The sequence below is a fragment of the Balaenoptera ricei genome, chromosome 1 (assembly GCF_028023285.1).
Source record: "Balaenoptera ricei isolate mBalRic1 chromosome 1, mBalRic1.hap2, whole genome shotgun sequence".
In the NCBI taxonomy this organism is placed as follows: domain Eukaryota; kingdom Metazoa; phylum Chordata; class Mammalia; order Artiodactyla; family Balaenopteridae; genus Balaenoptera; species Balaenoptera ricei.
The window spans coordinates 38,621,767-38,648,380 of NC_082639.1; the positions used below are offsets into that span (position 1 = coordinate 38,621,767).

Here is a 26,614-nt window from a genome sequence, read left to right on the forward strand (position 1 = left end):
CTCCTCTTTGGCTCCAGCTCCGCACCACCCTTCTCCCCTCCCCGCCTCTAGGTTTTAAGCTTTTCAAGCGCCTGGCAATGAACCTCCAGCCGCCCACACACTCTCCAGTCTGGACTTCGTGAGTCTGGGATGGACACATTGCCGTTCACTCTAGAGCGAGGGGTGTAGGTCTCACTGGCTCTGTCTTCAGTTTCTGGCGGATTCCCAACCCTGGGCGGGGGTGGGGCTTGGGGGGCGGATGGGAGGAGGATGGAGCCGTGGGAGCAGGAAGATTTTTCCAGGGATGGGGCTTGTTTTCAGCAACCCTTCTCCAATCACCCTCCACAAATCCTGCATCCTAGAAAGAGGTGTGGCCACGAGCCCCTTATACAGCTCCTGGTGGGATTTGGTGGGATTTGTAAGGGTTTCTTTGGGGGTGGGAGCGGGGAGGGAGTGCTTGGCCTGCCTCCAGGCTGGACTGTGTTGGCGAGGACTGGGTGGGAGTCTGAGGTGCTGATTTTCCAGGACCTGGGGGAGTTCAGCTGGAGGAGCATCTCCAACCCCCCCTTCATTCATTCACTCATCCATTCATAAATCCGCCCTGATGTGAACCACGTGCCAGGCAACCTTCATCCTGACAGTGGCCTGGGAGGGACCACTCATCTTCCATCTGCAGATGAAGAAACTGAGGCTTGAGGCCTCACAGTCTGTTGCCCAGGCCCTGGAGGGGGGAGTGGGGTTGCTGAACCAGTATGTGAGTCTTATCCCTAGACTCCAGCTCCAGCCTGGTCAGTCCTCCAGGTTGGCCCAGTGGGGATGTGACTTGCAGGGGGCTGCCTGGACCAAGCACTCCCCACCTTTGGTATAGTCTCAGCACCCAGCCCAAGGCTGGCTAGGCACACCCACAGTTGAGGTCAGAACAGGGCTATTGGATAGAACTGATTTCATTTATTGAACAGACCGCTGTCCTATAACCTGTCCCTGTCCCCCCCACCCACCCCAACACGGAATGGAGGGTTCCGGACCTGCTCAGAGGGGAGAGGGCGCTTTCCCCTAACACTACCCACCGCACCACCCCTGTCTGCTTGGCCCAAACTCAGCTTCTTCCAAAGCATGGATGGGGAGAAGTCACGTGTCTCCACGCGGCCACTACTGGGACCAGGTGAAGGGGGTGGGGGTCAGGAGTAGAGATGCAGTTGGGGAGGAGGTATCTGGACACTCACCTGGACTGGGGGAAGGGAGTTCTCAGGAAGCCCATGGCAGGGGAAAGAGAGGAAACAGGCCCAGGCCTTGAGAACTCCCAGAGTTTCAAGGGTCCTTGGAGCCCCACCCAGTTCTTCCCCAAAGGACATAGCTCTTGCCTTTTCACATGTTCATTTCCTAATTTAATCCACTCTGATGCCCAATGCTGCTCTGTGCCTGGCCCTGCCAGGCATCTGGGATACCATAGCCCTGCCTGGGGGAGATCATGGCTGGGAAGGGTTGATGGTGGGTGAGGGGGGGACCACAATCCCTACAGCTCAGGCACCACCTTCCCCACTTCCACCCCATCCACCTCTAGGCATCTCTTTGGGGTGCTGCTGGTGAGGAGGAAGATGGACCGGAGGAAGCGTTTCCTTACTGATCAAGGAAACCAAGCCTGAGTTATTGTTGGTGACGATGATGTTGAGGAAAAGGAGAAGGGAGAGGGAGCAGGTGGGAGGGAAATGCAAGGAGGGGAACACTGACTTCCCTCGGGCTGGAGGAACCAAAGTCTCCCCAGCCCACCAGCATTTGTGAAATTTGTTCTATCCATGGAGGTCTGTCCCACTGTGGTCAGGGAGCTGGTCCCTGGGGCCTGTGCAGAGGGCAGCAGAGGGTAGAGCCATGGGTGGGGAGAGAGAAGAGGCCTGGATGCGAGGTTTGGGGCAGTCTCTCACCATGGGACTTGATGAGTCCTTTTCCTGCAGGGCCTCAGCTTTCCCATCTGTACAATGGGGTGCTCTCTCCTGCTTTTGGTGTGGTTTTCCAACATCCACTGGGTACCTTCCACGTGCCTGGCCCTCAGCGCCCCCACTGTCGTGAGGGGGAAATAGACAGAGGCCACTCAGAGTGCTGGGGGCTGTGATGGAGGGGAGCCCTGGGGCTGTGGGAGCACAGAGAAGTCAGGGAAGGCTTCCAAGAGGAGGTGTCATCTGCACTGATCCTTGAAGAATGAGACTCTTCCTAGCTTGTCTTTTGCTCACCGACCAGGACAGAGGCCACATGGAGAAGATGTCTCCATAGAGGTCATACAACTCTGCTTCACCCTGAGGTCGCAGGTGTATGAGGAGTGGCGTGGAGGGAGGAGCAATGTTTCCTGTACAGCCTGGCTCCAAACCCTGTACATATGTGGAGCCTTGAAGTGGCTCTCCCGGGAAAGCCTAGGGAATTGTTTTTCCACTAAATTTAAGCCATTTAACATTTATTGAGCACTTACTGTGCACCCTGATGGTAACTGGAAAAGGGCAATAGACAGTAGGTTTAAACACGATTAGTAACTGTTTTGTGAAAAAGAAGACTTCAACCTGCCTGGAGGGTGTCGAGAGAGGGAGACAGAGGCTGGTGGAAGAGGATGAGGAGGGCACTGTGGTTAAGGGGACACTTAGAAGGAGGCCTTTGAGGGTGGGGGATTTGATAGGCAGAGAGGAGCAGAGTGGGGGGCATCCAGGAGAACACAAGCCAAGGCTTGGGGGCTGGAACGTGTTTAGATGGTTCCGGAGCAGTGAGAGGGTGGGGAGAAGAGGAAGGCTGGAGGTCTTGTTTGCAGTCAGATCATGAAGAGCCTTAAATAGTGGAGTCAAACCCCAAGAGTCTCAGCGCAGGGCTCAGCTCAGGAGACACCTCCTCCTGGAAGCCTCCAGGTCCGTGCGTCACCTGGGCTCCTGTCAAGGCAGCGACCATTTTGTTTTTCTAGGCTATGCCGCTGTCTGGTTCACTGCTGCTCAGGGCCCGTTCCTGAGGAGCTGCCTGGAGCTTTTGATATTCAGGGGAGTCTGGTCCAGGCCCTCCATGCAGCCCGTGAGCTCCTGAGGCCCAGGGCCAGGCCCAGACCTGGTGTGGTTCCTGTGAGCCTGCGGTTCACTTCCCTGGCCAGGCTGGAGCAAGAGACTGGGGTATCACTGGGCCCCAAATTCCAGAAGATCCAGCCAGTAGATCAAAAAGGGAAGAAAGCTGAGCTGCAGTTCAGAGAGAAAATCCAGGTCAAGAGCCTGAAACCAGAGACACCGTGGTCCAGGCCCCACCCCACCACAGGGAATCCATTTCCAATGGCCTTGGTGAAAGCAGTTCTGGCATCTCCAGGACCTGGTTCATCTCTTGTTTGGACCCAGGCAGGCTCTGAGATTGGGGTAGCGGGTGGGAAGAGAGGGCAGGGCAGGGGGCAGCCCGTCAGCCCCTGCCTCAGCCCTCCCCAGCCCCCCGGCCCCCTGGCTTCAGCTTCTCCAGGGTTCTGCTCACGGTGGACAGGCTGCTGCGGGCTCCTGCGGGAGAGGCCAGGACAGGGCTTGCTGAGTAGACAGGTCCCGGGTCAGAGCCACCCAGAGGGACCCGGGGTCAGAGAGGGCTAGAATGGGGAGGGAGGGAGGCGCGGGTGGTCAGAGTGGCCCTTCTGGAGGACAGCAGCATGGTGTGGGTGTTAGAGGCAGGACTCGGGGCTGAAGGCCTGGTTTCTGGACGCACCACTTCCCGGCTGCCTCACGTAACCTCCCTGTGCCTCAGTTGCCCCATATATAAAGTGGGGCTAATTATAGCACCTGCCTCATATGGCTGTTCTGAGAATGAAACAAATTAACATATGTAAAGTGCTTGGCACGGTGTCTGGAATGGAACCTTCTGCTGAGTACTAGGCACTACCACTGGCAGCAGACCCTGAGGGTGGAGGCATCTTTGAGAAACTCTTGCTCTGGCATCTTCCAGTGTGTGGGGATGAGGGAGGAGGGAGATGCCCAGTTTCAGGTACCAGGTCTCAGGTCTGAGAGTTGGATTCCACAATGGGAGAGGAGAGTGAGAAAATAAGTGGGCCTAGGGGAGGGAAGGGGGCAGTGTGGTGCCCTGCTGGGCCTGACAGAGAAACCCTGGGGACCAGAGGAGCTGAGCTCAGCTGGGAGCAAGAAGGGTTTTGACTAAGCTCATGGAAGAAATACCCAGTGCTGCTGCCTCCCTGTGATTGGAGAAGTCCCCTCTGCACTTCCCTCAAGGTTTCTCTGGGGCCCCACAGAGCTGTGCACCCAGAGGGGGAAGATGGCAGATGGACTCTGGGATTTCTGGAACTTACCTTCTTTATTACCACTGGCGCTGGATCTTCCTTCCCCGTGGTCTGGCCCTGGCTGGGGGTGGATTCTCAGGCTCCCTGTAGGATGAGACCACCCCAAGCCCCCTGGTTACCAAGCCATTCTCAAATCAAGTCCAGCTTTGGGAAGGGAAGTCCTTCTTGTTGTCTACTCTCCATCCCTGCTGCTGTCTTTGCTCCACTACATTCCTTTACGTCTCCCACATGATCTGAGCTGATCTGGGGAGGGGAGCGAAGGTGGGAGAAATGGGCACTGGAAGGAGAAGGTGGCAGATTTTTAAGGAGGTGGGGGTCCCGGGGAGACCCAGGGATACGTAGCCCCACAGGATTGATGGAGATGGGAGCACATATGTGGGGAGCTGAGAAGAGGAGGGGAGCTGTACAAGGGTCCTAAGGTCTCACACACAGCCAGTACCAGCGACACACGTGGGCTCGGCTCCACTGCAGAGTGGGCCACAGACTTACAAACAAAGTGTCTCACACAGCCTTTGTCAGGGAGTCTGCTGGTGGCCGGGGAGAGGACTCACCTATCGTAGGCAGGATGTGGTCCAGGTTGAACCGAGCCTTCAGGAAGGGGTAGGCAAAGATGAGGAGCCCTGAGAAGAGAGACACAGAGGGGTTCCGTGATGGGGAGGGAGCCTGTTTAGTTTGAGCTGCATGAAGCTGTGGGCTCTGAGCCTGGGGGTGGATTATGGGTGAGCATGGGAGGAACCCGAGTGGCAGGGTTGGGACTGTGGGTGTGTAAATGCAGCCTGTGAGTGTGTGCGTCGGGGGTTCCCCAATACCCGGCCCCAGGAGGGGTTGGGGAGCAGTGCCTTCTGCGGAAGGGGCTACAGGCTGGGAAGTCCCAGGCCCCTGCCTCCACACCGCCCAGGTGATGAGCAGGTGGCTTTCCTCCTTCCCAGCTGGCTGGAAATGGGCCCATTGACACTCCCCAACTCTCTGATGCACCCCCCTCCCCTAGGGCCCCCAGGGCAGGGCTGGGGGTGCTCCTCAGTGTGCTTTTTAGTCCAGACCTGGGGAGGGGGTAGCAGAAGAGCGAGTCCTGCTCTGCTCACTCCCAAGGGTCTGTGGCCCTTGGCCTGAGTTCACAGGTACAGATGCCCAGAGTCCACCAGCCTCGTGCTTCTGGTTCTGCTTGTGGCCCAGGGTGGTGGAGTGGGGCGAGGGATGGTACCCAACACCACTGTGGGGAGGTGAGTGGGACTGGCCCAGATAGACAGATAGATGCCTGGACAGACATACCTGCTGCTGCGACATTTGGGAAAAGAAAAGGAAGCCCTCTCTCTGAGCTGGATCCTGTCCTGGCTCAAGGAGGGCCCCACAGAGAACTCTGTCCTCTTCCACCTGCCCCCCATCAACTCAGCCCCAACAGGCTTATGAGTCCCAACACTAACCCAAGAGCCCAGGGCTTGGGACTGGGAGCCGGAGCTGGAGCAGCCCAAGAGGGGTGGTTGCCAGCTCCTCCTCCACATCTCCTGGCCCCTGCAGCGTGCTGTGGGAATCTCACCCCCATCTCCCTCTCCCTCCCCGTACCCCCATGGCTGCCTTGCTCACACCTCTCGCTTCTATCCTCCCCAACCAAATTCCTGATGACCCAGCCCTTCCCTCCATTCCTCGTTCACCTGACCATGGCCCCAGCTCCCTCCCCGAGCCCAGCACCTGCTCACCCAGAGCAGCGGCACCAATAAAGATTCCGCCCACGGCAGCTGCAGCTTTGGACACGGAGACACCAATGATGATGCTGCCGGCCACCAGGCCGAGGGCCACGCAGGCCAGCTGCAGGCAGCGGAAGTCTCTGCTGCTGATGGGGATGTCCATGCAGGCCCACCCGGCCAGCGGAGCCTTTTCCCCTGAAGAGCCCTGGAGGTCTCAGTCCTCTGGGATGTCTCCTTGCTGGAGCTCCACCTTTAGGGAGGGAGTTTCTGGGCAGTAAGCTTCTGGGCTGGTAACCCTTGGCTTATCTGCAACCCTATCCGACAATAGTCTTAGCTAGGATCTCTCCCAGGTCGCCCCAGCTTACTCTTCCTCCCCTAAAGGCCCCTGAAGCTGGAAGCCACTCTCGGGACTTCTGCCTGGTCACATCCTGCCTTGGCTGCCAGAGTTCTGGAGAGCTGGGACTGCCCCACGGGGTCCTCCCCTGCCAGCCTCCTCTCGGGAGAGCTCAGCCCGAGCTCCCCTGCCCAGGACCTCCTGCCCCAGCTCCCTGGAGCCTGCTCAGCTGCCACTGAGCCTCGGCCTATTAAAGTTTAAAGCAATGGAGGTGGGAGGGGCGGTGGTCCAGAGGACGTGGCTTCCTCAGAGATGCAGGCAGCAGGAGGTGCTGAGTTATTTATGAGGTCGCAATGTGATCTGCTGCCCACAGGCCCACTAGGGCAGTCAGCCCAGGTTCCACTGTTGGTCCTGGACGGGGCAGGATGAGCGGGTAGCTTCACAAGCGGCTCGGCAGCCAGAGATGTGAGGAGACTCCTTGGCCACATGCTCAGGACCCACTCTGCTGTCCCTTTGGTTGGAGGTGCACCTCGGGGCCTCTGCTTGGGGACTCAGAGACGGAGGCATGGAAGGAGACCCGGACGAGGCTCAGGAGACAGGAACAGCGACAGGGACAGGAGGAGGAGGAGTGGGAGAGGGTCCTTCCAAGTCCCCTCGCTAACCCCGCCTCTCCCCCCACCTCCCCCCTCCCATCAACCTCTGGGCCCCCAGGCAGGGCTGAGAGGTCCTAGTTTGAGGACGATCTCAGGCGACCCTCTTCTCCTCAGGTAGGCTTCCTTTCAGTTGCCAGTGGGCTGAGAAGGTGAGCCCTTCCATCTGCCCTGGGATCCCTGGCGGGGGGCTGACAGGGAAGAGCAGTGGTGGGTGCAGGGGTGGGAGGAAACACACGCAAGCTAGGGGGCTAGGGCTGGGAAGAGGAACTGGCAGGGGCTGGGCGTCAGCAGTCGGGGTCAGGAGACGGGGACAAGGCTGGCGCCGCCTGACCTCCGGGCTGAGCTCTGCCCAGCCTGTCTGACCTACTTGCAGAAGCCACCAAGTCAAGGCCGGGCAGCGGTAACCCAGCCCAGCCCGGCCCCGCACCCCAGTGCCAGCCCTCATCACTAATTGCATTCTCTGGCCCTTAATGAATCAGCACAGTTCCCAGGGTCCCATCACCAGCCCCACTGGCCTCTCTTTGGATCTCCCATCTCTCCCCTCCATGTCTGCCGTCCGATGCAGCCAGGCCCAAGGCCTCTGGCCTCCACCTGCCTCCACAGCTCCTCCTGCCACACACCCCCCACCCGGGGCTTCTCCTCTGTGGCCCTTCTGCTGAGTGTGTACCTGGACTCTGCCATCTGGAGAACCCTTATTCTGCAGGACCCTGCTTGGGCAGCCCCAACTCTGCAGAGCCATTCCTGATGGCACCTGAGTGGCTGCATCCCCACACTGAAGTGCCTGCCACCTGTCCCTACGCTCTGTCTCCTCTGTAGACGGTGAGCCCCCTGAGGGCAGGTTCAGGGAGTGAGCACCACTGAATGGATAGAGGGCACCTGGGCTGGGCTTCTGGACACAAGGACAGAGCTCGGGGAGGGTTTGGACCTGTATGACCACCTCGGGTTGGCAAAGAGGAGGGCCGCGGGCACCATGGGACCTCTGTCTCTAACAGGAGGCTTTCCTGGGTGGGGGTAGGGGTCTGGGAAGGCCAGGGTCATCTGACTGAGCTTCAGCTGAAGGAAAGCCCTGTCAGGAAGCTGGAGTGAGGCCTGGGCGGGGACACGTATGAACTCAAAGGTGTGAAGAGAGGAGGGGTGACCGCCGAGCACCGATGGGCCCCAGGGCCATGTTCCCGGCCCCATACGAGGAAGGCCCTGGAGGTGGGCATCCCAGCCACAGCTGCTGCTGCCAACATCCCTTGTGCCTCTCGCCAGGATGAGGTCTGATTATTCCTCTAATTAGGCATCAAATGACAACCCATGTCTCTGTCACACATAATTTATCCCCCACTGACTAGTTTTAGAAGGAGCCATCAAAATAGTTGTCCATGAAAACGTGTTCCTGAGACATGAAGCTTTGGGAACCTGAACACCCTCCACAACGCCCCCGGCCCCTATTAAGTGTCTGCGTAACTCTGGCCGGGCAGGGCCTGTGCCGGCTCCTCTCCTGCTGTCAGGCTGAGGGCGACGCTCCCAAACCATCAGCAAGACAGAGGCTCCCCGGCCACATCTCCGAGGTGGGAACCTTGCACTGTGGGCCTCACTTTGCTCATCTGGTGAATGGGGATGGGGGTGGCAGGGGCCACAGTCAGGGATGCCTGTGCATTGTGAGTTTCAGATTCCAGACACCCTGACCTCTAAAAGCTGGAGACAAATTCTAAATTAGAGTTTCCTTTGACACTGTAAATCTCTCAGGGCACAGAGGCAGAGCAGAGCATATGGAGGAGAGACACATTAAGCCACCGTCAGTTACAAGATCACAGAACCTCCCAGCTCCTTTCCAGAACAGATGGGGAAACTGAGACATGGGGAGGTGGAAGGACGGCTTCAGAGTCCATGATGGAACCCAACGTCCAGATTCCCCGCTCAGCTGGGAAGTACGCTAGCACATCTCTAAATTATCTTATTTGAGGTGGGAGGAATTGGCAACCCCATCATCAGAGGGAGACATGGTGTTCAGAAGAATCAGTCAAGGCCTGCGTCGTTCCCGCATTGACAGGAGTGTCACTAAAGGCTACTGGAAACTTGTGACACCTGCTCCTCTGTTGATTACAAATGTAGAGAGGGAGACTTGCCAATTCTTTCCTCAATACTGGCCGTACCAGCTCTGAAAAAGAAAGTGCATGCTTGCCCTTGGGTGATGAGCTTACTGTCACAGGTGGATGAGATGGGAGCCCAAGGCTCTAGAGCCTGACCACCCCACACTTCCCCATCCCCAAACTCAGAGCCCTCCTAGCTGAAGCCTCGGCCCTCCAGGCCCCCGGATCCAGAGTGTGGCTAGGCCGTGAGTCACTGCTGAATTCTGTCACAAAATCTCTTTGACAGGGAGGCCAGGGCTGGAGGGTGCCTGCCTATGCTCTTTCCTTCCCGGAAGCACCAAGTCCAAGGGTGGCATGGGGGTGGGGAGGAAGAGTGGGTGAACAGGCCTCAGCTTGGTTTAGTTCTGTTTATTTTCCTTGAGGGATGAGGACCCTGGAAAAGAGTTTGATTAATTCACCGATCCCCTGGGGGACAGGCAGCTTTCCCGGACTATTTGGAAGCTGAAGTCGGGGAAGTGGCTTCCAAGGCAACTGCTACCATGGCAACAAGAGTGCCAGCCGTTGGGGGGACCTTGTTTCTCGCTGCTCCCCTCAGAGCTCAGCAGCTGGAGCAGTTGGCATGGGACTAGGGCACTGCTGTTCACCGAGCTGGATCTGGAGAGGGGCAGTCAGCCAGAAGGGAGGAGGGGCCCTCAGAGCTCAGGCAGGTGGACACTTGGAGGGAGAAAGACTCCATCCCTGTACCTGAGCCCCCAGACGGAGCTCAGACAGGAGTCCTCAGGGTCCACTTGAATCAGGATGGGCTGGGGCCGAGGCCTGCCGAGACTGGATTTGAGGCAAGAAGCCTGAGGTCCAGGACACTCCAGCCCTCTCCTAAGGGCAGCCCGCACGTGAGCCCTAGAGCTGGGGCTCTGGCTGCCACAGTTCCAGGCCCCAGAGCCTCCCTCAGCATGTCTGCCTCTGCCCAGCACAGCCAGGCACATGGCCTGGTCCCCAGAAAGGGCAAGGGACTTCCCAAGGTCACCTAGTGAACAGCGGTAGAGGAAGGACTAGGACCCAGGGCCCCAGCCCCCAACCTGGCTCTTCCCGCGGCATAACAGCTGCCCTGTGGGGACAGGGACCCCCGTCAAGAGGGATAGAGCAGCCTGCCAGCAGGAGGATCCCACAAAGGGCCAGAGGCCAGCCCCGTGTGGAAAGGCCAGACACATCTCCACCCACACAAGCCAAGAAAAAGGTTTCTTCATCTTCATCACTGGGGCCCAGTTGAGCAATTCTGCCCCAGGAGACAACAATAAAAGTAAGTACAACCATCACGGCTACCGTAATATTTATTGAGCACTTACTATGTGTGCTTGGAACTGCTCTAAACACTTTACATTTATTAATTTGTAACTTTCACAGTAGCACCAAGAGGTAAGCACTAGCCTCCCCAATTTTTGGTTTAAGAAACTGAGACCCTCAGAGATTGTGTAACTTGCCCAGGGCCGAAGGCCAGTAAGTGGAAGAGCTGGGATTTGAACCCAGGTAGCACAGCTCTGGGTATCAGGTCTCTCTGGGAAGAATTCCAGTTCTACCTTCCTAGCTCTACAGCTGTGGGCAAGCTATTTTTTTCCTTTTTCTGCTTGGTTTTTCATGTTAAGTGGGGTAAAATAGCACCTTACCTCATATAACTGCTCTGAGAATTAAATGAGATAATGCCTGTGAGCTTCTCAGAAAGTACTTGTTACTGAGTAAGTGCACAATAATGCCAGCAAAACTGAAGTAGGCACAGTAGCATTTAAGCAGAGCTGTGGATGAGAGAGGCCTTGCCAGGTGGACCTGGGGAGTGGGATGGGTGGAATACTCGGTCCAGGAAGCTCCTGTAAGTCACATCCCTGCTGGGTCAACCTGGAGGATTGACCAGGGTGGGGTTGGAGTCCAGAGACAAAAGTCACACCCTGGTTCCCAGTCCCCAGGGACAGGGAGACTTTGGGTCAAAAGGCTCAGATTCTGCAGGCCAATTTATCCAGCCCATCCCACACCGGGTAGATGAAGAAGGGACGTGAGGATGTTAAGGGTTCCTGCAAAGGAAGGACCATCAACAAAAAGTATGTCCTCGTTGACATGGAGGATTCACGGTGTAGAACACCTGGCAGCCTGGCCCATGACCTGCCCCCACAGGGAAGAGCCCCGCTCCCCATCTCGGCTCTCTGCTCCCCCAGGGAGCAAAGCTGGCAGCAGCGCCCAGTCTTCTGCTCTGACACTCAGAGCTCCCTCTGCCACCTCCTTGGGAATTTCTAAAGGCGCTCCCCATACAGCGCTGTGAGTCTGGTTCTGAGGATTACTAAGGCAACGCGCACAGAAGCCTTCTGCTCGAAGAACATGAGGACTGTGGATCGAGGTGCCATCTTTCTTTGTTGCCAACTCTGGCAGGACAACCACAGTCCCAGGCACACGATGGAGCCTCAAGAAAGGCTTAGTGCTGCTTCAGACAGAGGGGACTCTGCTCCACTTGGGTGGGTGGGCTGGGCTGGGTACAGGGCACGCCTGTTAAAGCTGCTTTTTGAAGCCAGCTTGCGTGATGGTTGCTGACACGGCCTCTTCCACTGGATAGGGAGAGCCTAAAAGGCAGAGGCTGTTTCCCACTTATCTCTGGGTCCTGGCACAGAAAAGGAGATTGACAAATGTTTGATGAATTGCATTTCCTCACCTAAAAAAGAGAAGCAATGATCTCTCCTTCACCTTGTGTTATGGATCCTCTGAAGTGCTATATTCAGAGGTCTCGACAAGGGGCACGCCCACTCGGCTGGACCCAGCCCCTCTCTAGAAGGCCTGTCTCCTCCGCAGGGTTGCAGGTAAAGAAAGGACCACCAGGAAGGCACTAGAATTTAAAACAGTTTTATTAAAATAAGCACAATGCATAATAGCATCCTTGTGTTGTAAGAACATCTGACATATGCAAATCGATTTTCTTCTAAGCAGCTCGGCTGATGCTCAGCTATCAGCTCCCCAGCAGAAGGCACCACACGGCTCAGAGCAGGGTGGCCGGGCAGCCCCCGGACTGGCTCCACAGCAGGCGCAGAGCCCCTCAGTGCCCCAGACCCGCGCTGCCCTCCACGCCGGCTCGAGGAAGGAAGCAGCAGACACACTGGTCCCTAAGTCACTCGTCATCTGAACAGCTTAAAACCAGTTAGAGTAAGAGGAAATAGCTCATTAAAACCTTCCAAGTGCATGGAAATTCAGGAGAGAAGAGTGAACCCTAAGAGCTCTGGAAAGTCCACGGGCTCACAGTGGGAGTTTAAAGTCTCATCTTTGTCGGAAGAGCACGGTTAGAAAAAATGCCAAATGTTGTAAAAAAACGAAATAATACTGACTTTAGCAGCAATCCCAAACAAGGAAGAGGATGATAAATGACGGACACATTTTGGTCATGGCAAAGAAAGATTATGTGCTTCTCTGCGCTATCGACTGGAAGACTGATCTGGCTTCCTGAATGCAGAAGGCTCCCTGCCCTTCCCTGAATTGAGGGGATGGCTTCGCTCAGCCAAGGGGGAGGACGTCCGGAGGACAGAGGAAGGTGGAAGGACCGCCAGAGGGGGGTGACAGTGCAGAGAGAGGGAAGAGCCTCTGTCAACTGACGCTTCTCAAGGCTGGCTCCCTGAAGGCCGCAGCCCCAGCCAGTGAGAGCGGGCTGGATCCTCGATCCGCAGGCGGGTGAGCAGGTGGGCAGGAGCCCAGTAAAGAGATGTCCCTGCCGCAGGCGATTATGCAAAGTGACAAGTGATAGTTTCCCTTTCAAAGACAACCCCTTCGGGAAAAGCTTTTTCCTTGAGGACTCTGGGGAAAGGAGGACGAGAGCCTCTGTGGATGAAAAGGCCTGGATGGAGCCGCAGAGCAGGCCCCTCACAGGTTTCCAGTGGGGCAAGGCCTGGGGCCCGGAGTGGGTCAGAGCGCTGTGGGTGTCGGGCTCGGTTGCGTGTCTCCACTGCGGCCTGCCTGGGCCAGCGCCCTCCGGCGGGCCAGGCGTGACTTGGAGGGAGGGGAAAGCTTCACGGAGCAGAGGCCCTCAGCCAGCACCTCTGACTCCTTCGCCAGTTCATTCTCCTCGTGCTGAGACAGCTGGCGGTTAAGGGCGATGGCCTCGGCCGCAAAGAGCGTCAGGTCCATTGTGCTGCTATTTCTGCAGGGATCGGGGGAGCAGAGAAGAGAGGGAGGCAGGGCTCAGTGGGGTCCGCCAGCCAGCTCCTCGACACCCGCACCAGTTGCTGCGGTTCTATGCTCCCACTGGATTTTTCTGAGCTGGCACAGGCTGCTCTCTGAAGAAGTTCTTGCCTGGGTTTGGAATCTGACTTCACTGGGGCTGGAAAGGCTTTGAGCCTCAAGGACAGTCTCTGGACTTAAGAGTTGGGACAAACGCCGCCTTCCATACAGAGCCCCCTCTTCTGAGCCCTGCACACGCTCTACCAGAGGAAGGGTCACGGCACTTGGAACTCACCCATGTACATCCCTCTCCCCCGTCAGGACGGGGCCTCCAAGAGCAGGGGCTGTGCCTTTACGTCTGTGTCCTCAGAACCCAGCTCAGGGCTAGCATGTAACGGGCACTCTGGGTTTGCTGAATCAGTTTTCTCAGGTGGATCTGAGGTTTGGAGCCTCAAGGCATCTGGATGCAGCTCTAGAGAATCAGGGAGGAACCCAAGCTGGGCCCAAATGAACTGTGACTATAAAGGTGTAATACTTCCCCGTTTAACTCCCAGAAACTGGCCAGGAGGTTGGTTCCCAGAGGGCTTCCCATGAGGCTTTACTTAGCCCTGGCCCTTGGGGAATAGGGAGTGCTCACTGAGAACATGATCTAGTGTTAAAAGGCACTAGAGTCAAACACATCTGGGTTCAAAGTCCCACTCCCTAGGCTACTGTGTAGCCTTGAGTAAGTTAACTTGATTTATCTATTCCTCAGTTTTCTCATCTATAAAATGGGGCAATAGGAGCACCTCTCTTTTAAATGTATCGTAAAGCTTATGAGATTCAATATATGTAAAGCCCTTAGTACGATACCTGGCGGGTGGTTAAGTATTTCCTGTACAGTGGCCATTATTATTGTTTGTCTAGTAGTGTATATGACACTTGGTCCCTCTGCCTTACAAGGCCCCAGGTTCCTGCTACTTTCACCAACCCGCAGCAGTAGAAGGAAACCTTGGTATGCTTCGGGCTGTAAATAGTGATTTCCAGTTAGGATTCATGTGGATCCACAAAACAGGTTTTCCTCCTGCAAATAGCCTAAGGCGGGATCTTAAAGATGCTGGGGCAGGGGAAGCCATCCAGGTGGAAGAAGAGAAGAGAGGGAGCCAGACCTAGTGTAGAGGGAGACAAGGAAGAGGAGCGAGGAGAGGGAGGCCAGGAGTCCATTCAGGAAGAGGATACCTGAGCCTAGAGATGGGCTCCCCGTCCCCCACGGGAGGATGGGCCCCAGTGTGGCTGAGAGCTTGAGGGGAAAGTCAAAGCCAAATGAGGAAGGGCGTGGAGTGCAGCAGGAGCATTTACCTCTGGAGGACTTGCGGCGTGGGGAGTCCCCTTTCTGGAGCTTGCTAGAACGGGAAGGACAGATGTGTGGGTAAGCACTGCTCCCTCTTTCGAGAGCTGCCCCCACCCAAGCCAGCGGAGTGGGTAGGTTACTAGAGGCTCGGGCCCAGCACAGGGACTTGCCCATGCGTGCTTGCAGGGTCAGACCTTCCAAGGAGACAGAAAGCAAGGTACAGCCCCCAATCCAGCTGCCTCTACATGGAGAGCCCTCTCTTTACCTGGCAAAGTCCTAATCACCCTCCGAGACCCAGCTCCAGGGTCACTTCCCCCATGAGACAGTCCCCCTTCCTTGCTGCCCCCCAACCCCTGTCCCAAGCAGAGGTGGGTCCTTGTCCTTTGGTGCCCTGAACACTTTTGATAACACCTTTGTCATACTATCCTATCATTCATTCCCTTGGTTCCCTCTCCCCATCAGAACATGAAGACAGGGCTTGGTTCTCGCTCCTCCCACTACTGCCAGTGTCTGGCATGTGGTAAGCGCTCAGTGGTGCAGCACTTGGGTGGCTGCAGCAGCTCTTGGGTGGCTGGGAATCAGCCACTTGGAGACCCACGGATTGGGTTCCCACCTGTAACGGGCTGGCAACGCTTGCTTCCTTCCACTGTCAGGGCCACTGAGGCTGGCTAGGGACTGGCAGACCAAGGAGACACAGTAAATCACAGGAGGTCTGGCAGACCCCTTGGAGGGACAGAGGTCTGGTATCATGATTAACTGAGGAGGATGGTTAAAAATGTTTTCTAGTGAAGACTTGGAGCCTTCCTTTGGGGAAAACACCAGCCCTTTGCCTTTCAGGAAAGCTGCAGCCAGACCCCAGCAGCACAAGGGGAACCTATGAGCCCCCAGTGCAGCCGCACAGCAAGCAGGGTGGGAAGGCCTTGTTTCTGCGCGCTCTCAGCTAACGAAATTTCTGTATTAGGGGATGGTGCTACCATCCAGGCTGCTCCCTCTGCTGTGTGCCTCTGCCAATAGTGGGACGCACACGGAGAATCTCCCAGAGGCCTCTTCCATTCCAGGGGGCATGGGCCGCCTGGGGCTTAGTCTGTGGCCAAGGTGAGAGCCGAGTCAGTGATATCTGTAAGGCGCTCGGTGTGGGGTTAGGTCAGGGGTCAGTTCAGTTCTACGTGCACAGGGGCTGAAGCTGCCATCCGGCGCACTCCAGCTGAGATCAGCCCCCGGGGTGTGAGAGCTTCCTCATGCCTTGCTGCAGCCCTGAAGAGGTGGATGCCCCCATCCCCCCAACCAGTCACTCACCCCCTGCACCCACGGGTGCTGCAGAACTTGGGCGGCACTCAGTCTCTGTTTCGCGTCTCGAACCAGGAGCTTGGAGATGAGGTCTTTGGCCTCGTTGGAGATATGAGCCCAGTCCTTGTCAGGAAACTCATACTTGCCTTCCTGGATGCTCTCAAACAGCTTGTTCTAGGTAAAGAAGATTCCTAGTGAGGCCACACTGGCCAGGGGATGGGCAGGATGTGCCTGTCATGGTCTGATCACGTGGGTCCAATCGACCTCAGCTGCACCTGCAGCTAGTGGCCTGGGTATTTCCCAGACTAGGGCCCCTTCCCCAACCCCCACCCTCCCCTAAATCATCCAACCACACAGAACGCCCTGGGTGGGTGGGATGGCGATGCTACTTGGAGGGCCAGGTGGGTGATGAGTGAGGAATGTCCACTAGAGAACAATGCCCAATTCCTCGGCCCTTCATCCAGATAACCGGGCTCATCTCCCGCCACCAGCATCCTTATCCTTCCTCTTCCTCCCTCGACATACACCGCTGTTTCAAACCTCCTATCTTTGCTCGTGCTGTTCCTTCTACTTGCATTTCTTGCATCTCTTCCCCTCCTGGAGGGGGCCAGACTCCTCCTTTGAGACTCACTCAGCTCAGGAATGATCTTCTCTAACAATCCTCCCCTGAACTCCTCTCTGGGCTGAGGGCCTGATGATCTCCATCTCACCTGGTGGCTGCTCTTGGACTGAGAGGGAAGGGCACGATACACCCCATTCCAGATCAGGCACAATCACCAAGCCCAGTCCTGCTTGGCCTCCCCCAGCCGCCTGACCTCCCAGCAGGCCCTGTGCTCACCTGGCACACTGTGCAGACCTCTCCCCGGTCCCAGCCACAGTCGGCTCCGCAGTGACCCACAAAGGGCGGGTAGCCACTCAGCATGATGTAGAGGACCACACCCAGGCTCCACAGGTCACAGCGCTTGTCGTAAAAAGTGGCCTCATCCGTGAAGACTTCTACCACCTCAGGGGCCATATATTCTGCAGAGCCACACTGGGTGGGGCCAGAGGTGGAGAGGGGGAAATGGCAGAGAAGAGAGAGGCTTAGTCACAGGCAGGGGACCGTAACGGGACTTGAGCAAGAGGATGGAGTTGCAGAGTAAGAAGCTGTCGAGAAAGTGAGCCAGAGAGCTTGACTGGTGCCACGCAGGCACTTAGAAAAGCTGGGCCACTGGACATTTGTAAACTGAGTCCTATCATTCCCCACAATCCACAGGACGAGTTAGTTCCAGGTCACCTTCTTATCTTCTCAGGTCCTTCTCCAGTAGGCAGAGACCCTTGGTCAAGAAGCTCCAGGAATCTCTCCCTGACCTGGCTCTCTGTAAACAGTCACTCAATGAGCAGGTACTTCAATGTACCAGGAGCACAGCTCTTGGGAGGAGATCCAACTCCATAAAGCAAGGATTTCTTTCTTTTTTTAAAAAATTTATTTATTTATTTTTGGCTGAGTTGGGTCTTTGTTGCTGCACACGGGCTTTTCTCTAGTTGCGGCGAGTGGGGGCTACTCTTGGTTGCGGTGCGCGGGCTTCTCATTGCGGTGGCTTCTCTTGTTGCGGAGCACAGGCTCTAGGCACGTGGGCTTCAGTACTTGTGGCTCACAGGCTCTAGAGCGCAGGCTCAGTAGTTGTGGCACACGGGCTTAGTTGCTCTGTGGCATGTGGGATCTTCCTGGACCAGGGATCAAACCTGTGTCCCCTGCACTGGCAGGTGGATTCTTAACCACTGCGCCACCAGGGAAGCCCAGCAAGGATTTCTTAAAGTGAAGTCCTGCCAAGCTTCCCTGCTAGCTTTGAGCATGGAAGAATAAGAATTTAGAATTAAGAGATCATCAAAGCTAGGAGAGCTCTTAGAACAAAGCTGATTTCCTCACTTCTCCCATTTATGGATGGGAAAACCAAGGACTAGAATGGGACAGGGATTTGTTCAAGCACATCCGTGGCAAACCCAGGTCAAGAATCCAGGATTCCTTCCTCCCATACTTGCATGGAAGACTGCTGATAAAAACAAAACAAACTCTTTTTGCTTCCCTCTTCATTATTTCAGGCTCACCAGGAGGCAACCCTCCCCCCAGCCCTGCAACATACACAACTAATTGGATGGGAAGATGGTGAGTGGAGAAAGGACGTTTTCTTTGTTATTGGCAATTAGAGTTAATGACTTTGAGAATAAGGTAGCTCAGTGTAGTAGAAGCTAATACAGAGACATCTCTAATAATGTTGCTTAGAATGAGACATGGGCATATTTAAAAACGTCTTAAAAAAAGATTATTAGGGACTTCCCTGGTGGCGCAGTGGTTAAGAATCCGCCTGCCAATGCAGGGGACATGGGTTTGAGCCCTGGTCCAGGAAGATCCCACATGTCGCAGAGCAACTAAGCTCGTGCGCCGCAACTGCTGAGCCTGCGTGCTGCAACTACTGAGCCTGCGTGCTGCAACGAAGAGTAGCCCCTGGCTTGTCGCAACTTGAGAAAGCCTGCGCACAGCAACGAAGGCCCAATTCAGCCAAAAAAAAAATTAGGAAAACTCACTTTTGAAGCGTGCAAATCTCAAAAGAATTATAATAATTATAGTATATCCAGTATGTACAGGAGATGTCTTAGGAAGAAATAGCTCCCAGCAGCACCATCTGAGCAGGAAATGGGAAGTGAGAGAAGCAACAGGATAACTCAGCCAGGCCCTTACGTGCAAAGACCTCTCAGTTCTTGCCACTGAGGCCACACTCCTAACCTTCACCGTAAGGTGGACGCGCCCCGACTCCGCCATGGGAATGGGAGCTGTCCACACGCTCATATGCAAAAGCGTGGGCCTGAGACTAGTGTCTGTCTTCACCTGGGTCAGGAGTCGGGGCTCAGCCTGTTATTATGGATATAATTTGTCTCCTCATGAGCAGTGGACCCACCCCAAACTGAAAGCTCTAATGTCAGTTCCACTAGCACCTAAGCAGGGGTGGGGTGAGGGATGGGGGTGGTTGTCAAGATAGGAAGTGAGGCCAAACAACAACTCAGGCAGCAGCAGATACACTCGGTTTCCCTTCCTTAGCCCTCTGTTCTGGTCTGCAGAGCATTAGGGACAGGAGCTCAGAAGGAGAGGGCACAGGTGCCCAGCCATACATACTGGAGTGGTCAGCTCTGGTGTGGTTATGGGGGTGCAGGAGTTGTTCAGTTTCACCCCACTGCCCAAGTCAAAGTCACAGATTTTCACTGGAGACACCTGAAAAGGAAAGCAGGAAGCAAAGTTACAAATAGGAGCAGCCAAAGGGCGTGAGGAGACAGCGTGACTATGTGGGTACACTGCCACAGTGTGGCTGCCACACTGAAGCCCAGCTTTACCTGGCAGTCGTGTTCCCTCTTCTTGAGTGAACTAGAAATCACCTGAGGATTTGTCCTAAGGTGTCCTCTTCTCCATGCTCCTTCCTTATTTCCCGACTAGGAGAAAATGTGTGCACTACATGGGGTCAGACTGTGGTTGTGAACTTCGTATAAGACAAGGAGCAAACCTATGGAACTCTTGCCAACAATGTAGGTTGCAACTCAGAAGTTAGAGAAGTTAGCACGTATTCCTGAAAGACTCCTTGTAGCTCACTCACTGCAGGGCAAAGGAGTTTTGCATAAAACCCTTGAGCACCTCAGGTGGCTTAGGGTGACCAACCTGTCTTTGCTTACTTGGGGTTTTGTTGGGTTTAAGCACCGAAAAGTCCTGCATTCCAGGAAATCCCTTAGGCCCGAGCAAACTGGGATGGCTGGTCACTCTAGGCAGCATCAACATAGCAGCCCAGTCCACTGGGACTAGATGCTGCACCCGAGACGGCACAGAGCGTGAGTCATCTCTGGAGCCGAGCGGGAGGCGCTGTGTGCATGCATGAGAACGGCCTGCGTGGTGGAGTAGCACAGCGAGCGAGTCAAAAAAAAAAAAAGTGCTAGTCCCCATTCGCCATTTACCTGCTGCAGCTCCCACCTCTGTTTCTTTCCTCCCTCCCTTTTCTCTGCCTTACATTCTAGCTTTCTTCTTCTCTTTTTCACTTAGCTTCTCTTTTTCATTGTGGTTAAAATACATATAACATAAACATGCCATTTTAAGCATTTTCAAGTGTACAATTCAGTAGCATTATTACATTCATACTGTTGGGCAACCATTACCAGTATTTTTCCAAAACTGTCACATCACATCAAACAGAAACTCTACCCATTAAGCAATAAGTCCCCATTCCCCTGCTCTCCAGCCCCAGTAACATTTAATCTACTTTTCGTCTCTATGAATTTGCCTATTCCAGATATTTCATATAAGTGGAATCACACAAAATTTGTCCTTTTGTGTCTGGCTTATTTCATTTAGCATACTGGTTTCAAGGTTCATCCATGTGGTAGCACGCGTCAGAACTTCATTCTGTTTTACGGCTGAACAATATTCCATTATATGGATATACCACATTTTGTTCACCCATTCATCTGCTGATGGACACTTGGGCTGTTTCCAGCTTTGGCTATTATGACTAGTGCTGCTATGAACACTGATGTTCAGGTCTCTGTCTTCAACTCTTTTGGGTATATACACAGGTGTGGAATTGCTGAGTGCTATGGTAATGCTATGCTTAGCTTTTTGAGGAACTGCCAAACTGTCTTCCACAGTGGCTGAACCGTTTTACATTCCCACCAGTGATGGGGAAGAGTCCCAATTTCCCCACATCCTCATCAACACTTTTTATTTTCTATTTTCTGTATTGTAACTATCCCAGTAGGTGTGACATGGTATCTCACTGTGGTTTTGATTTGCATTTCCCTGATGACTAAGGATGTTGAGCATCTTTTCGTGTTCTTACTGGCCATTTGCATACCTTCTTTGGAGAAATGTCTTTTCAAGCCCTGTGCCCATTTTTAAATTAAGTTGTCTTTTTGATATTGAGTTTTAGAAGTTCTTTATATATTTTGGATATTAAACCCTTATCAGACATATGATTTGCAAATATTTTCTCCCATTCTGTGGGTTGTTTTTTCACTTTCTTGATGATGCCTTTTTACACTCAGTCTCTCTTAATTTTAATGTCAGTCATAAAAAGGGGGAACAAATCTGCGTCATGAAGATCAAATGAAACAAAGGACATGAAAGTACACTGTAAACCAGAGACACTATGACAGAGTAGTTCAGAGCACCAGTGGAGTCTGGGGTCAGACTACCTTAGTTTTAATCTCTACTACTTATCAGCTGAGTGACTTTGGGCAAGTTTCTAAATCTATCTAAGCTTCAGTTTCCTTATCCCCATAAAATGAATATAATAATACTGTCCACCTCATGAGATTTTATAAATACTAGATAAAAGAAGTGTAAGTGCCTGGTACAATGTTAAGTGCTCAAGAAATGTTAAACATAATTATTAATAATAACCATAGTGATAATCATGATAAATTATAAAGTTTTATGCCAGAGCCACTGATAGGAAGTCACAAGATTTATTTGAGTGAATACATTTCTATTCCCCACAAAAGCATTGTAAGTAGCAGGCTGACTCACACGTTCCCTCACAGCCACTCCTTATTTATGAGCTCTCCCCTAATCCAGACCAAGACACGTGTGTCATGTATATGCACATGTATACACACACAGCTAGGAATGTGGGCCATCAAAACCACCTGGGCCTAAGTCCCTCCTAACAAACAAAGACTTTGTCAAATTCATACATGCTATGAAGATGCAAACACTTCCATTTACTAGTAGATTAAGATAAAGATTAAAATAGGTTGCATTTGTTCAACACCAAGTAAAAATGTCTTCTTTTTAATGGGCACCTTTGGAAATAAAAATGGAAGCAGAAACCCTTTTCAAGAACTTGCTTCCTAATTATCACTTCTAGTGGTGGACACCGGCAGGCATATATACCATAACAAAAACATCATTTACAGGCAGAGATTTGCTTGATGTAAGATGGAGTTGCTGTCTGACTCACATCTACTGCTCTAAAGGTAGGTGCATTGGATTAGAAAACACTCATTTTGTGCAGGTCTCATATATTTTACAAACACTCAGGTTTAAGCCAATCTGCTGATAAAGAGCACAGAAGGGCCAAGGATTAGCCCTACTTGGGATGTAGAAACACTACACGTTAGGTATAATATTCTCATGTGCCTATAATAATCAGTTCAACTTGGTACCTGAGGCCGAGAGAGCTGCTAATGATTTACATTGAAAGTAAGGGTGGCTTCCCTGAGTCAGTATGAACTGTGACATCCCAAATCAGGCCCTAAGTACCTTTTCTGGAGATTCACACAATATATTTTCTGGCTTCAGATCACGGTGAGCAATGCCTGAAATGACAAAGAGCAAAGAAACGGTTAACATATGCACTTGATTATCAAACATTCCACACACAATTAATTTTTTCCAAATGCTGTTGTTCGCAGATTAATTCCCAATTATGGTACATTAAAAAATCAACGAGCTGCAGGAGGCAGAAGTAACCAGAAACACAAACCAAAAGCACAGTTGATTCTGCAAGTTCTTTTGAAGCGGAAGCTTTAGAAGTCAGTCAGGGATAAGAAGGGCTAAATGAATCCCAGCCAGCCTACCTCTCAGCACTGCACTGACAACCCAGAATAAGCAGCCTAATACGAAGCACAGCAAAGAGCCCTGCAAACAGCGATGCTTGGAACAGCAATGAAGAAATAATTAGTGCCTTGTTTAAGAGCATCTCAGGGGGCTGGGACTGCTCTACCTCATTTCTTCTTGTGTGGCCGATTCAAAAAAAAATGATTCCTTCCGTGGGACTCCCTGAATGTTCAGAGGATCAAGCGTTAGTTAACAAGTCTCCCAAAGCTTGTCTGGTTCCCTTCTCACCTGCTCTGCATGTCCAAGACAGTCCTGCCAGAAGCTCAGCAAGGACTGCTTTGGCCCGAGGGTGCTGTTCTTAAGAGAAACCTCTCCTGTATTTTGGTCAGACCTCCTTGAAGGAGACTGCGGATTTACAGCCTACCCCGTGAGGCATTAAAAGTTGCTGACCTGGCCAAGAAGGCACCTGGGGGCAAACCCCTTCTAACCAAAGACAGGGACAAAGAACCAACTCATGGCCATGGTGTTCTAGTGGTGGACACAGAAATCTCCCATTCCTTTTTCCTCCTGCAGAGTGTACGGCACAGAGATAGAGGGCTGTAAAGTCAAGCAAAAGCCAAACGGCTACTGCTTGGAAGTACTGGGAAGCAGCAGAGGATTCGTGGAATAATGGGGAAAAGCAGACTCTGCTTCATTACAACTCCCTTGCTGATCAACTTCTCAGGCAGCCCTCTAGATCCCCAGCAGGAGGCACTTCACTAGGGAAGAAGAACCTGAGCTCCAGCAGGCTAAGTAACTTCATCAGTCACCTAATTGAATGAGAACCCAGAGTGACTACGTCCAGGCTGCACAAATTGAGCTGGGCTGCAGCTCGCCGCGCTAAAAGTGAAAGATATTTTCCATTACAGCAAGTGCTCCCACAGAAGGGTCGCGAGCCACACGTGGAGCCTTACTCTCCAAATAGGTGCCGATGGCCCCGTTGTCCCCCGGCCTGCGAACTGAGAGCCAGGCCGTAATAGTGGGCCTGCCTCAGTGAGCACACCAGCCATCGAACTGCTCCAGTTCATTTCCCAGAGGTTGAGCTGCAGTATGTCCAGTATTTAAAAGTATGGAACTTGTTTCAGGCTGACCCATTCTAACCCAATTCATCTTTCCAGCATGAAGTTATTTAGAAAACAGCCAAATTCAGCTGCAAATTGTTTTTCATCACCTCCAACTTCTAGTCACATGGGCAGCTGGCCAGCTAGATGTTAACTAGCACTTCAGAACTCCTAAGACACCACCAGCCTCTGTTCCCTGTAGTGCATTCTGGTAAAAAAAAAACACACAAAAAAACCCGCCTTTACCCGCCTCCAAGGTATGGATCTTATAAAAAGCGTGACCCAGTTTTGCAATCTACAGAGGCGGCTTGGGGAGCAGTTGTAAATCTCTGTCAGGCGGGTGTTACGTACATGCATCCCAGCTTTCAGAAACAGAACTACTGCTATTCATCATGCTGTGCAACGTACAGACACTCCCTTCTAGGAATTTTCATCCCATGTGCAAGTCAGGCCCCCAACCTGGGCAGCGTCAGCATGGAGTGCTCTCCTCAGCCACCGGAGGAAGCGAGGTGGACTGGTGAACCTCCCCTCCGGCACATGCCTCACCAGTCTGCACGGTTATCACTGGCACATAGCGGGATGCAGGATGCGGAAGCAGCATGCCTGCAAGTGGACCTGAGCGCTCACAACCGATGAGGCTGGCCAACGTCCATGGAAGTGAAGGGAGCAGAACTAAGCCTCAGGGCATGCGCTCCACCCCCATGCCCGCCAGGCAGAGTGCGTAATTTTAAGGGAATCAGTATGCGGAGTAAAAATGCCTTCTGCCTGGCGGGGGAGGAGGGTGGAGGAAATGTTACTGAAGAACCACTATGTGCCGGGCACTATGCTCCACCTATATATGTATATGTTATAAGTATACAACACATATGCAAGAGACACACAATTATGTAAGCGAATCAATATATATAAAAGGCCCAGGATAGTGCCTGGCACATAACAAGCGCTATGTAAGTGTTAGCTACTGTTGATGATGTCATTATTATCTCTCTTAATTCTCACCATAGCTCTAGGAGGTAGGCATTGTTACTGAGAGAGCACACAGCTGGTAAAAAGGTGAAGCCAGAATTCAGTTTTGCCATGGCACTGCTGTTAGGCAAATTTTAAAAACATATGTAATAGTCAAGCATATTTCAAGAAATGCAAAAACGTATCATTTGCAAAAATATTTAATTTACTACAAAAGTTCTAGCTAAGGAACTGTAAACTGAAGTGTAATTCAAACAATAGCAGCTTGCTATTTACACAATGTTCAACAGATACCTCAAACTCACCATGTTAATAGAAAAATGCATTTCCCATTTATTGTGAACAATATATAAAACTACACGTATACTACCATGCCAATTTTGAAAAGAGAGATACAGGTGATATATTTTAAAAGACTAGACTGAATAATACCCAAATATTTATACTAGAGTCTAGGTCATATTATGCATGATTTTTGCATTCTTCATTAGTAAAGGAAAAGATCATATACATATACACACTCAGACATACCTTGTTCAACATGAAATTCATTTTTTTTTACTCCTTGCTCTTTCTCCTGTATCCCTATCCTGCTTAATAGCTCCACATCTACCCACCATTCACATCAGAGATCTAGAAGCCACCCTGGCCTGCCCCCTCACCCTCCTGGGTGGGCCTGCTAGCTGCACCAGCTCCTGGCCCAGCCCTCTACCTGGCCTGCCCCTCTCCCTTGGTCCTCAGAGGCAACCAGCCCAATCCACCCACCACGGCCAAGGCCTGGCTAACCTTTGGTATGCAGGAAGTCAAGGGCTGCAGCGACATCCTGCACCACTCGGCTGGCTTCTCGCTCGTTGAAGTGCTTCTGCTTCTGGATGTGGGTCAGGATGGAGCCTGGAGAGCAGAGGGACACAGAAGAATGCCTTTCAGGCTCTAGTAAGTGTAACTTCTCAGAGGCCAGGTTTTCAAAAGTTTGGGGTGGGGACATAGGCTTATTCATCGCTAAATGTCCAGCACCAGTGTGGTACCTGGCACAGAGCAGGTACCAGCACAAAACTGGACCAAACAGAACTGGAAGCCTATCTTCTGTACCTGTCTATGATGAGCACAGAAGGGAGAGAGAATACCATTTAAGTGACCAAAAAATATTAATGCCACTGGGGCAGATTCGGCTTCTGAAATCGAAAAGAACTAAAAGTGAATCCACACGGGGTTGGGGGCCTCTCTAGAGGAACTTTTCCTCCCTTGCATCTGATCCCAGTCCAAACAAAAGCACATGCCTTCAAATGGAAAAGCCACACCTTTACGCGTTATGTAAAGGTCTAGTAAAAGAGAAAAAAATGGCTTTCCCCCCGAACTTTCCCATTTATTATTATTATTGTTATTATTATTATTATTTTGTTGGCAATGGCTAACATTTACTGGGTAGTTAACTATATACCAAGCACTATGTGATACTCTTTAAATAGATTATCTTATTCTCACTGCAATTGTACAAGATGTACAAAATAGAGTCATCCCCATTACACAGCTATAGATGGGGAACCTGAAGCCAAAAAAGGTTAAGCAACTTGCTCAAGATCATACACCAGGAAGTGGTGGCATCATCAGGACCCAAGCCCAGTAAGTCAGGTCTCGGAGCCTGTGCAGACTTCTCCTCAGCAGGACCTATGGTCTGACTCCTGGGGGGATGGGTTTTCCTGAGCCAACCACACACTCTCTTTACCCGCTGAGTCTGCCCTCAGTAGAGCTGCGCTCTAAGTGATACAGTTACTGATGACCCTGGCTGCATCAAGCATCTCAGATAGGTAATTCACGGTGCTGGTGTGGTTGGGAGGGGTGGGGTAGACACAGGCACGAACATATGGCTTGGCTCCATGTGGTCTGTGCTCACCACCGGAAGCCAGTATTTTTGGGCAGAAGGTGTCATCTCTGTATCCTAAAAATGGCACATGTTTACTTATTATCTCTGGTTTTTGTCATGGGGAGGGGATGAAAGATCTTTCACTTGCCAGATTAAACAATCAAAGGATCCCAACATGCTGTGGAACATTCTGAGAAAACTGGCTCTTGGCTAGGTCTCAGGCTTGCTCTACTGTAGTGAGTCTCTTATTTTCAAATTTGTTAAAAGGGAGAGTGGCGAGTAATACTCTACACACTTCTAAGATGC

At 52.7% G+C, this 26,614-nt stretch overlaps 2 protein-coding genes across 4 annotated transcripts in view; both read right to left on the bottom strand.

The window, feature by feature from the left end:
• Window positions 1–3,399: 3,399 nt before the first annotated feature.
• KNCN (kinocilin) lies at window positions 3,400–6,109 on the bottom strand. Its single transcript, XM_059898141.1, has 3 exons — window positions 5,959–6,109; window positions 4,274–4,348; window positions 3,400–3,479 (listed from the first exon to the last, which is right to left on the bottom strand). The coding sequence occupies exons 1-3, from the start codon at window positions 6,107–6,109 to the stop codon at window positions 3,400–3,402; spliced, it is 306 nt and encodes a 101-aa protein (XP_059754124.1).
• Window positions 6,110–11,872: 5,763 nt separating this feature from the next.
• The window catches only part of MKNK1 (MAPK interacting serine/threonine kinase 1), a 42,592-nt gene continuing 27,850 nt past the window's right edge, over window positions 11,873–26,614 (bottom strand). For 2 of the 3 annotated variants that reach the window (XM_059921966.1, XM_059921957.1), the window contains 7 exons: window positions 25,234–25,338; window positions 22,085–22,140; window positions 18,959–19,054; window positions 16,646–16,840; window positions 15,817–15,981; window positions 14,529–14,572; window positions 11,873–13,170 (listed from right to left, as the gene is read on the bottom strand). In XM_059921966.1, coding sequence (XP_059777949.1) covers window positions 12,936–13,170; window positions 14,529–14,572; window positions 15,817–15,981; window positions 16,646–16,840; window positions 18,959–19,054; window positions 22,085–22,140; window positions 25,234–25,338 — 896 coding nt within the window. In that variant the 3' untranslated portion in view covers window positions 11,873–12,935. The remainder of the gene's footprint in view (window positions 13,171–14,528; window positions 14,573–15,816; window positions 15,982–16,645; window positions 16,841–18,958; window positions 19,055–22,084; window positions 22,141–25,233; window positions 25,339–26,614) is intronic. The other variant, XM_059921974.1, reaches the window with a different exon arrangement.

Coding starts and splice junctions, on each gene's coding strand:
- KNCN (XM_059898141.1), bottom strand. CDS start 6,109: ATGGACATCCCCATCAGCAGCAGAGACTTCCGCTGCCTGCAGCTGGCC. Junction 4,349..5,958: donor TATTGGTGCCGCTGCTCTGG/GTGAGCAGGTGC, acceptor CTCATCCTACAG/GGAGCCTGAGAATCCACCCC. Junction 3,480..4,273: donor CGCCAGTGGTAATAAAGAAG/GTAAGTTCCAGA, acceptor CCTCTCCCGCAG/GAGCCCGCAGCAGCCTGTCC.